This window comes from Oreochromis aureus, linkage group 13, assembly GCF_013358895.1.
Source record: "Oreochromis aureus strain Israel breed Guangdong linkage group 13, ZZ_aureus, whole genome shotgun sequence".
Taxonomy (NCBI): Eukaryota; Metazoa; Chordata; class Actinopteri; order Cichliformes; family Cichlidae; genus Oreochromis; species Oreochromis aureus.
In genome coordinates, this window is record NC_052954.1 from 2171552 (window position 1) to 2184094 (window position 12543).

Sequence of the window (12543 nt, forward strand, 5' to 3'; positions counted from 1 at the left end):
ATATTTCTTTTTCTATTTAACAGGTAAAGGAGACAGTAAAAACACATTACTGGACAGTGAGGTTGTCCTGACAAAAATGAAGCTTTTCAGCAACTTCCATGAAAGTCTTCTGAGGGCTGATGACGCCGTGTCCACCATTTCCACAGTGTCAGTTATTGACCAGGAAAACTCACACTCCGAGCTGAATTCTCAGCTTAATGAAAAGCCTCAGATCAAGTCTGGCTCCAAATATCTATCTGCCATTTTGTCAGATTCTCATCTCTCAAACTTGTACAAGTGTGAATCTGAGGACTCTGGAGTGGAGCTCCCCAGCGGAGCTAATTCACCATCCACCCCAACAGGATCTGAGCAGAGCTTTGTGGTCCACAGTCGAGAGTCTTCCTGTGACTCCTCCAACTTAAACTCTGAGCCCACCGTCCTCTCTGACAGACTCGTTGCAGATACAAAGAACACTGAGAAAAACCAGGCAAATGACTCAGCGGATAACAGTTTAAATACAACAGTGGATACACAGGATAGTTTGTTCATTCATTCAAATACACTTATTTCTTCGGCTATAACAGTAGAGTTGCACATAGGTGAGGATGTGGACCAATGCAGGGTTTTGGGTGCTGAACAAAGTGAGGATGCTGAAGAATCCAGTGCTGTGACAGGAAGGACCAGCTCAGAGGATACGAGGCTTGGAGAGCAATCCTTAATACAAAGCTGTGATGACATGACAAGCAAAGTCTTTGAACCCGAGCCTATTAAAAGGAGTATCACCAGTGACAGCCTGGAAGAGTACATGGATGAATGCTGCAGATTAAGTAAGGTAAGAAAAAAAGCATCACTTAACATCAGCTGATCCTTCCTCGCACTTTGCAAAGGTGCAAGCTGAGCAGACTAATGTACCCCAGATGAAAAACAACCTTTGATTGTCACATACACAGGCATGCAGAGTAGTGAAATGCTTGTGTCCCAGCTGCAGACAGCCTGCAGTTTCAAAGCACATGAAAAGCTCAAAGTGTGTCTTGTTGTGTTAACTAATTATTGTGGAAAGTAACAATCACAGTGATATAGTGGTGATTAAAACGTGTTCAGAATTTGCAAATTGAGAATTTGTCTCATTAATCATGCACACTACTCTCCCCCATTTAGCTGCCTGAGTAACTTCGGCAGTACTGGCCCTGTATTTACTTGGTATTGGATCAATACCAAAATGTGTAGTGTGGCACAGCACTGCTGTGAACGAGGGAAAGTGTGAATGTTGAAGGTTTTTGTTGACATGTCCGAGCAAATATATACATGTTAAATGACAAGATATACATGTTCAAATAGCATAAATTAACACACAACTTCAGGTTTTTTATTTCTATATGATAATTCTTCATAATTAAACAATAAGAACAAGTAGTCCTGCAGTCATTATGAAGCTATAATTTGAAATACAATAACACATTAAGTTTTTGTATCAGTATCGTCGATACCACCCTGTATTTACTTGGTATCGGATTGGAAAGGAAATCAGTGGTATGGCACATCACTGATCTTCAGGCATAACACATACAGTACTGCCCAAAGATTTTACAGTGTAATGAGTCACTGAACAGCTAGAGTTAGTGCATCAGTGCTGGTTCACACAGTCTCAAGCATTCTGCTAAAGACTATGTTTCGCCTGTATATTGTTCCGGCTGTTACGGCTAGCCATTTTACACAAATTAAAAACATCTCAAAAGACTCTATAAAGAAGTTTTACATGTTTATACTGCTTTAACCTTTGATATCAGCATCATAATTAATAATGTTTTGTGTGAGTGGGATATTACTATAAATGTCACAAATTAAATAAGCATTTAATAATAATGGATTGCATTTATATAGCGCTTTTTGAGACCCTCAAAGCGCTTTACAATTCCACTATTCATTCACTCTCACATTCACTCACTGGTGGAGGCAGCTACAGTTGTAGCCACAGCTGCCCTGGGGCAGACTGACAGAAGCAAGGCTGCCATAGAGCGCCATCGGCCCCTCTGGCCAACACCAGTAGGCGGTAGGTGTAGTGTCCTGCCCAAGGATATCATTATTATTATTATTATTGTTATTATATGAACATTTGGTGTTACATAACATAATATGAATGCTATATATATAACTTTATGGTTGCTGCCTTTTCATGACCCTACAGTTCATTGCCCCCATTGCCTTCATGCAGGCAACATGTACGTATAATTGGTTCAAACTGGCAATTCACTCGCTGGGCCCACGTCCTCATTTGAGGTTTGACAGTGTTTTAGTAGGTAAAGGTGAATGCTTGGACATGAATTGAGCTGCGGTTTGGGGAAGGCCTCGAAGGGGACTGGCAGCGGCTCCCGGGCCTGGCAGATCCCCATGGACTAAACAGGAGTGAAGAAGTTAAAGAATAGAGAACAAGGAGGGAGGGAGGGTGGGGCACGTAAATGAGAATGAACAGCTTGTAAAACTAGGGGAACATATGTAGATGAGAACTGGAAGGAGCGTGTTTGGAGGCGTGGTCCCGCTCCTGAAATTTCGATACATAATCTCCAATAATATTGCTGACAGCACCAACCATCACTTGGCAATGGTAGAAAGAAGAGTGGCTTTTAAAGTCCTCCAGCAGAATGACGAAGGTCCATCATCTGACACAACTGACCCGGAGTGAGGGGGATGAGAAGATGAGAAGTGTATATTATGTGGTTATGTGTGACAGAGAGTTTGGTGATAACTCACTGAAGCCAAAGTCATCCTTTGCCATTTGTGCACATGCATTAACCTGCGTGCAGCCTGTTGCAGTCATTCCTAGTATTTGTTTAATATTCTTGGATCTTTTTTATCCTACTCTTACCCATTAACCTTTGCCAACAAACTGGCCGAGCATCTTTTTCTTCGGGACAATGGGCCATGGAGCAACAACTTCATGCCAGTCACACTGTTTGCTTTAGAGATCAGCTGATTGCCCTGAAGCTGACTGGTCTGCTGGTTTGAACACAGTGATTGCAGCTGATACCTGGATCGAAACACACCAAGCATGCAGAGGTGGACAGAAGAAGAGGAAAAAGAGAGTGCAGTGAGACAGCAGAGAGTTTTGGAGAAACAGAGTTGTAAGTTTCCCCTCTAGCTACTGTCACTGGCAAATAAAATGAAGGATGGCCCAAAGTCAAAGGAAGTAGCAGAAGTCTAGTTTAATATGTTTCACAGAGAAAGGGTTGCACCAGTATATTTCAGACAGCTACATATCCTTTTATGCTTTTATGCTATTCAGCCTGCCGGAGACTGCACCGCTCGCAGTAGGAGGAAAGCAAAGGAGACTGGCTACTCTTGTTAATAACCGCTTACGTAACTCTGCTCACGTCAACATCAAAGAGCATATTTGTTGCCAAGATTTTGAACTGTATCCTTTTGGTACACCCCAAAAACTCTGTTTCCTTTGATGTGGTCTCCCTTTTCACTTCTGTCCCAGTGGAGACTGTCAGAAAATGACAACAGCAAGACAGCTCCTTAGAAAACAGAACCAGCTGTACACTCTGGTTTACCACCACATATTTTAGATACCATGAGGGTTTCTACAGACAAAAACATGGATGTGCCATGGGCTCCCCAGTGTCACCCAGTATGGCAAACCTTTACATGGAAGAAGTGGAAAGTAAGCTCCTGGCTCTTTCAAAGGGACAACACCTAGCCACTGGTACAGAGAGGTGCATGACACCTGGGTCGAAATCAAAACCAAAGAAATAAAAGCCTCCACTGTTAACAACATCTCAGTGGATAGAAACAAGGTTCACCAGGGCAGATGCAAAGGATAATAGTTTGCCGTTTCTGGACTGTGCTCTTTGAGGAGAGTGGAAACCTCAACACTGAAGTTTACCAGAAGCCCACACTCACAAACCAGTACCTCCTCTTTGACTCCCGCTGAGCTTTGGAACACAAACTTGGAGTAATCAGGACGTGTAACACCAGGCACAAAACGTTCCCTCTAGGCCAGAAGAGAAAGAAAAGGAACACACATGTAAAGAAAGCTCTTAGAATATGTGGTTATCCCAACCGGGCCTTCATCAAATCAGTAAAGCTGCACAGGAGAGCAGGTCAGATGCCAACTAGGAAGAAACAGAAGGACAAATGGAACAACACGGTCATCCCTTATGTAGCAGGTTCATCAGAGAAACTCAGGATAAACCCAGTGCACTTCAGACCCAGCCACACTCTCAGACAAAAGCTCTGCATCGGAGAAGCCAAACAGCCACTCCATAAATGCATGGCACAACACAGAAGAGTCACCGCCACACTTTTTCGAGGATGCCAATGTTCACATTTTGGACAGAGAAGACAGATGGTTTGAAAGTGGAGTGAAGCCATCTATGTCCACTGTGAACCACCATCTTTAAACAGAGGGGGTGGCTTACGTCTCCAACTGTCTGCCACCTATAATTTTGAGGTCCCTTCCCAGACGCCTCACTCTCTCACATCTTACATCAAGTGATCTCAACAACGGTTTCACCCGAAGCCTCTGCTGATAATGACCCATGCCTTTTGTTCACACCTTTGCATATGTGGTGAGGTACATGATCAATAGTTGGTCAACAAAACTCTTACGTGACAACTCCCACTAGGGTTTAAAAATGTGTGACTTTTTTAGTGTTTTTGGAAAATCCCTTGTTGGTTAGCTACAAATATATTTTATGTCCTCTGTCATTATGTCAAATTTTAAATTGTCCCAGGCTCTGTGTTTACCAGGTAATCACATCATTGTAACTGATATTTTCTATAGTGTACTTATATGTTTCATTATCATACGGCAGTCCTTTGGGGGGTTTGGTTTTTTATCTATTAACCAAACTTTGACCAAACCAAAACAATTTGTATTTCAACTTGTATTTTCTGTTTTGTGGCAGAGTATTAACAAACACAGCATCTGTACTCACTCAGAAGGATCTGCAGAATCATGTCTCATTCATGTTAAGCCAACTGTTATTATCTTGTCCACTTTCAAAATGAGAGGGCACAGCTGACTCACGGGGAAAGCATCTGACAGCTGTGGAAGCTGCAAAGTCATAATCAGCGTTATGATATTCCTGGAAACATCAGACTCAAGCCTGGGGCTGCCTTTTATTACCAGCAGCTATCTGAGAGAGTTTTTCAAATGAATACTTGCTGATGTTTTAGAAATAATAAAAAAAATACTAAATTGTTAAATGTGTTTGGATCCATATGTATATTCCCTAAAAAGAAAAATAATTCTTTATAATGAATTAACATTCCTCATCTTGTGGCAGATGTGACATATTGGCTCCATACTTAACAGTGACAACAGCTAATCTGTCACAGTCCAGCTGATTTGGATTTTGGGGTCATTTTTTCAAGATTATATTCCAAACTTTCCTTTGCAATAGAGTTTGCAGCTAGTAAACCTGTATGCCACTACTGCATGTCATCAGCCTTTATCTATGCAATCTTGTCATTTATTTTTATTTGCTCTTTGTTGTCGTAGTGTCTCTCTTTCTGTTTTCCATCTTCTCTTTTCCAGCGTGGGAAAGATGGATGGTCTCTGAGCCTGAGTCTACCTGTGGTCTCTACAGTTAAAGGAAATTCTTCCTCCTACTGCTGCTCATCGTGTCATTATTGGGATTCTTTCTCTAGTTTTTGTAAAGTGTACCTTATAATAATAAAGCATTGTAAGATGACCTCCTTTGTCAACTAGTACTACATAGTATTTTATTTTTTTTTAAACTGTCAGTATATAAACAGAATAAATCTATGAAATATTTAAAATACAACCAGATCAACAAAATAAAGAAAAACTGAGTAATTTTCAGGAGGTTATGTAACAACAATTTCAAATTTGTACACATTTTGGATCCCTGTGTTTACAGCCAAAGCACCTCTAAGTCTTTCCTGAGTAAACTGCAGCTGTTCTGCTGGATCCTTTCAGCTCAAAGTTCAAACGCATTTCTGGGTCACAGCTTTATTATTTCTGCCACATGAATCAAACTTAAACACGAGAGCCTACGAGCTCACAGACAGAGTGCAGTGAGCCTTTTTTATGAAACTGCATGTCATGCAACACTTGTTCATCTGTGCTGGAAAACTGAAGATTTTTCTGGTGATACTGTCGTTGACCACAAGCTCCTCTGTCATTGACCCTCCATGCTTTCCAGCCCCAGAGCTTGGCAGTCTATGTGGACATATCAAATCGGTGTCAAATATCTGAAATTACTCACATATTTAGCTAAATAAAGGCTCTTTGATGGTTTTCTGGGGGCCCCTGTGAGGTAATGGCATTTGGCACTGGATTGTGGGGCCCAGCATGACTTCAGGAGTACATTGCTGACAGGCAGTATTACATCTTCACTTGTCACCACAGCTAATAATGTAAATACTTCCCCTTCTAAATAGGGACCCTGTAGTCCACAGTACAGGGATGTTGGCTTTTTCTTGCCTTAAACCTTGTGTCAGTTCACAAATATTTGCTTTGTGTCGACTTAGTTGGCTGTTCTCTCACCCTCTGTTCCTCTGTGTGTTATTAAATACAAAATCCACGGATGCCTCAGGACTCCAGAACTGGAGACATTCCTGAGTGCATTGCTGTCATATTTTGAACAGTAACATTGTAGGTCTTATCTTTAGCTGCATATCTGACATGTTGTATTCATATCCAATGCATAGCTCGCCAGCACTAGTGTGAAATGCAATTGGTGGTAGAATAGTGGATACTGGGTAACAGTAGTGGAGCCTTTAAATATGAACAATATTCCAAAGCTGAAATGGCTGAAGTGTTTGTTATAGGAGTGTAACAATAATGAAATCTCTTCAGAGTGACATAACTGTGTATGGATTCATCAACAGAATAAGTCTAAAAGTGACACATAATAAAAAAAAACACGCTTCAGTCTGCAGTTCCTCTTCAAGAGCTTTGAAAGATATACTGCAGAGAGGTGAGGCAAGAGCACTGTCTGTTCTGGTGTTGGCAGGCAAAGCAGAGTACGTGATGTTGTAGTACCTTCCTCTCTATCGCGATGCTCAGCATACACATCTGGTGTCTCATTCCTTTCTAGTAGTGTCATGTTTGAGAAAGTATTCCGGGTGGAGCACAGATAATGGAAACCTTACAAATCAGGACCAGAGCAGATTTCAATTTCCATGGAAATGTTTGATGTTATTTTCTTAATAAATTCATAAAAAGAAAAAAAGAAAATCATCACTGAAGAAGAAACACCCAGTGCATCATGGGAATCCCCGGCAGCCTACGTCTATTGCAGCATAACTAAGGGAGGATTCAGGGTCACCTGGTCCAGCCCTAACTATATGCTTTAGCAAAAAGGAAAGTTTGAAGCCTAATCTTGAAAGTAGAGATAGTGTCTGTCTCCTGAATCCAAATTGGAAGCTGGTTCCACAGAAGAGGGGCCTGAAAACTGAAGGCTCTGCCTCCCATTCTACTTTTAAATACAAATAAACAGGAAGCCAATGAAGGGAAGCCAATACAGGAGAAATCTGCTCTCTCTTTCTAGTCCCTGTCAGGACTCTTGCTGCAGCATTTTGGATTAACTGAAGGCTTTTCAGGGAGTTTTCAGGACATCCTGATAATAATGAATTACAGTAGTCCAGCCTGGAAGTAATAAATGCATGAACTAGTTTTTCTGCTATCCAGAGTAAGAGTCTGGTTAGATACTGTACTTTATTTCTAAGACTTTCAGGGCTGAGAACAATAACCTCAGTTTTAGCTGAATTTAGAAGCCGAAAATTAGAGGTCATCCAGATGTTTATGTGTTTCAGATAATCCTGCATTTAATTTAAGTACTTGGCATGTGTTATCTGGCTTCATGGATAAATATAGTTTGGTGTCATTGCATTGAAGTGAAAACGTGTGTTACACATTTGAAAGATACTGGCAAAAGGAAGCATGTATCATATAAACAGAACTGGTCCTAGCATTTAGCACTGAATGATGCCAAAATCCCCTTTGCACAGGGTAGAGCTTTAATAACATGTTATAGCATATAAAAATATGATATAGTCTACAGGTGAGAAATCAGGTAGATGAGGGACTTTTTCAACCTCTAGACATGAATTCCAGTCCTGTGCTTCACAGGACTGGAATTCATAGTGATCATAGTTATCATAGTGACAAGTTCCATTGTTTCTACTTTCAGACCTCCCTTTTACACGATCCTGACAGTAATAAAATGACTGTATTATACAACAGATCTGCTATATAAAACTATAAAACTGTCAGCTCAGACGTTCATGCTTCTTTCTAAAAGTCTTCTTCTTTGATTGTGGCCTTCCTGATCTGAGCTGCCAATGTTCATTTTATTTAGTTTTCCAAACTTGCATTAGTTCTTTTATCAGACATGTAGTTTATTCACATCCTTGGTCATTGGTCATACTTTTGGTCATTTCCACGTGAGACTCACAAGATCAGTGGAATCTGAAACAGAGGAAGTGCATCACTGTGTGTGTTTGTTTTCAAAAGGGGGAAATCCCACTAAGTCTTCCCAGCTGTGGATTGCTCAGCGGTCTGAGTTGGATAAGATCAGTGCCAGCCCTGATAATGTTTACTGTCCCATCAAGAACAACCCCCAACCCCAATTACTGACTTCCCCTGAGGAAGTGAGAGCTATCTCCTGGACTGAATACCCTCCCTTATCTTAATTAGCTCAGTCAAATATTCAAACTGCTGGAATTAATGTTCTCCTTTAAGTTGTAGTAATATCTCTGATATTCATTGTGTTTTAATCATCGTTCCATAGTCATGTTTAGACTTCAGTCCCATACAGCATGAAGAACCTCCGTTATCAGTAATAACTTGAAGTGATGCTTTCCTGTATGATTTTATCGATCTTTCACACCTTTTGTGGCTCGTTCTTCTTTACAGTGTTGCTTTGGTTCATTGAGGTTTGCAGAAATTCATTTATGAACAACTCTCTTAATCATTTGAGTCAGGCTGAGGTCTGGACTTTGACTGGCCATCGAAACCCTTCAGTTCTTTTATTTTTCAGTCATTATGTCAAAGATTTGCTGCTGTGATCGAATAGGCTGCAAGATGAATGAGGTGTTTGTGCTGATATGCTATTTGTTTTCACCCAGTGTGTATTAGGGCCAACTGTCTTCTCTTTGGTCCTATCTGTCTAAAGGATATTGTTTCAGAAGCCATTTGATTTGCTCAGATGCTGGTTTGTAAAGTACTGTCAAGTTTTTTTAAGAGAGGGGATTTTCGCCTAACAAGCCTTCCAAACAAACCATACTTGTTCAGTCTTTCTCTTATTCTACTCGGTGGCTGTAGCTCAGGTGGTAGAGCAGAGCACCTGCTAATTGGAAGGTTGGTGGTTCAATTCCAGTCTGCATGTTAAATATCCTTGGGCAAGGTTGTTAACCCCAAGTTGCTCTCTGATGTGTCCACTGGAGTTTGACTATCAGATAGATGCACTTACATTGAAAAAAGTAAGACATGGTGTGTAATGTGCTTTAACTGCTCAGATCAAGTTGAAACGTGCTATATGAGAACCAGTCTGTTTACCATAGACTTCAACATGTGAACTGAGGCCTATAGAGTTTGAGGCGTTGCTCTTCAGGTGTTTTTTTGAGCACATCATGGTCTGATCTTGGGGCGGATGTGTCGGGACGTTCTGGGAAGATTGTGGAATTGCAATAACACAAAGTAACCTACCAAGACTTCTGTTGTGAGGTGGCCTCACATGTATGTTTGATTTGGGTGGTTTTTGCTGGTGCAGTGGATAAACGTGTTGCTTCACAGCAAAATGTTTCATGATTCAAATCTGAGGCACGTCTGTGTGCAGTTTGCATGTTTTCCTTGTGCCTGTGCCGGTTTCTTCTGAGTAATTCAGTTTTCACCCACAGTCCAAACATATAAATGACAGGTGAACTGCTAATTGAAAATTTGCCATCAATGTTAAGAAAATAAAGTATTTCAAGTGTGTACATTAAAATATAGATGTTTAGTTATAATGCAATTTGTAGTCTAAAGCATTTCAAATGTTCAGCAAGACTAGCAAAGTGCGATATAAATCCCAGTACATTAGCATTACCTGGCTGCTACTTACCTTTCTGTTTGCTATGCTATAATAAAGGTGAGCTACAACTAAAATGTGCTGGCCACAATGCAACATCTGACATACTACCACTTAATGAAGTTGTTAGTAACTGGGAGAGATTGAAACAAACTGGCTAACAAACCAGAAAAACAGCCGAGCCACAAATGCATAATTTCTCTGGGGATTAATAAAGTATTCTGATTCTGAAAAAACAGGGCCGTTACAGGTGACCCCTTGCACCTCGCTCATCTGTTTAAACCGGCTGCCCTCTGATCGGCACCTCAAGTAAGCCAGACTCACAAACGGATTCTTTCCCTGGGCCATTCAGAGTGTAAGCAAACACTGTCCCCCCGGCCCTGACCACCCACCCACCAATCAGAGCCATGGTCTGAGTAACCCCCATCACTCAGGTCACGTCTTTTCTTTGAACTACTTTGCACTCTTTCCAAGCACTTTGCAGCTTGTTTTCTTTAATGTGTGTGTTTTTGTATATGTTTCTCTTGTTAGCTATTTACTTCTGCTGTCTCCTATTTATATTTTATTCCAGCATAGTTGGTGTGGACCACCCACAATTTCATTGCACATGTACAATGACAATAAAGGGCTATTCTATTCTATTCTATTCTATTCTATTCTATTGGAACTGCTGAACAGACTGAGGGGTAAACAGATGGCTAGAAACCCACACACCACGCAGGAGGGTGCAACACAGAACAGAGACAGGTGCAGACAGTCAGTGTTGGGGAGTAACGGAATACATGTACCGCCGTTACGTATTCAGAATACAAAATATGAGTAACTGTATTCCGTTACAGTTACCGTTTAAAAAGGTGGTATTCAGAATACAGTTACTTTGTTGAAATAAATGGAATACACGGCGGTACTTCCCTGTTTCATATTGTCGCAGGTCAGGACTGTTTGGGTTTGTTTGACAGCTACGTTCTGTTGTTCCAGGCGGCAGCGTTACGGTTGCCATGGTTACAGGGTGACGCGCTCTCTCTCTGCGTGTTTCCTGGGTGAGAGAGCGCTTTTTTGTTGTTGTTGTTGTGCTAAGCTAAAAGGCAGAATGCTACAGGCATAGCTCTAAAGCATGTAGCCTGATGGGCAGTGTAGTCCGTGCTGCAGGGAGAATGGACTACCATAAGTCCGAGCTGTCACGGAGCAAAAACGGGAGCTGGAAGCATGTAAATATAATAATAACCACAGCAGCCAAGAAGAGTGCCTGACGAGCCCAGCTGTAAGTAAGCTATTAAGACTCAACTGTACAGTGTGTTCGTGTTTTCCTCCGGAAAAAATAAGTTCCGTTGGAGCAGCCTTTCAACGCCTCTCTGTCTCTCCATAAGCAAAGTTGACCCAGACAACAAAGTAAAGCTAGTTTTCGCTACCAGCCCGACACGAACCCGACGTATTAGCCAGAGGTCCCTTTACTACGTTTCGAGCCATGGACCTTCAGTAACAGTAATAAATCACAGCAATAGGACATTCATGTAGTTGTAAACAGCATGATAATATATTAAGTATTCCAAAGTATTCAGAATAGGTTACTCTCATTGAGTAACGTAACGGAATACGTTACAGAATACATTTTGGGGCATGTATTCAGTATTCTGTAGTGGAATACATTTTAAAAGTAACCTTCCCAACACTGCAGACAGTATATACACAGGAGGAGAATGGACACACCTGAGAACACAGCTAAACAGAATCAAACTGACGAGACAGGAGAAGCAAAACTGAACATTATATACAAGAGACGGGAGACGATCAAAATAAAATGTAAACTTGACAAAACAGAGAACCCCATGGAGTCAGAACACAGAGAGATGAGACAGACACAGGACACGAGATACGACAGGTGAGACTGAAGGTAAACAGAGGCGAGGACACTGAAGAAAAAGCATAATAAAACAAAACAAAAACATCACGAACTATAAATAACAAACTCAGAGGTGCTACAAAATAACAGACACAGGAACTAAAACATGAATTAACTTAAAAAGACCTGAACAAAACTGAAAATACTCGATCAAAGATCCAGGACCACGACACCATCCATCCATCTGTTCTCTAAACAGGAATATTAGGAGGCAAAAACATGATTTGCAACCAGGAAACTGTGCACAGTAATTTTTGACGTTAATGTAGATATTGATTTTAACCTAAATATTAAGACATTATTAATGTATTTGCTGCAATTGTGCAAAATTCTCAAAACAGCCCCATGTGGAAATAGTTTCATGGTGATCGGTAAAACATTTGTCCATCAGAGGAAATGACTGATGTCAGTCCTTTAACCTGTTTGGCCATTGTTTCCATCACAGCAACTGTGGACCAGCGTTTCAGTGTCAGCTGCATGGGAAACACTGGCCCTGAGCTCACATCCTGCTTTTGTTGGTACACTTACAGGAATGTTTGTGGTTGGATAAATATTTGCTCAAAGTTTCCTCTTATTAAAATATGGATATTACCACATAAACCAACAATTTGCTGAGTATGCCTC

General features: G+C 41.0%; 1 protein-coding gene across 1 annotated transcript in view; it reads left to right on the forward strand.

Annotated features, from left to right (window-relative positions):
• Positions 1–12543, forward strand: part of si:ch211-250c4.3 (uncharacterized protein LOC100535981 homolog) — a 44404-nt gene that overhangs the window by 19022 nt on the left and 12839 nt on the right. Inside the window, exon 2 of the mRNA XM_031741012.2 lies at positions 24–811. Within this exon, the coding sequence (XP_031596872.1) occupies positions 24–811 (788 nt within the window). The remainder of the gene's footprint in view (positions 1–23; positions 812–12543) is intronic.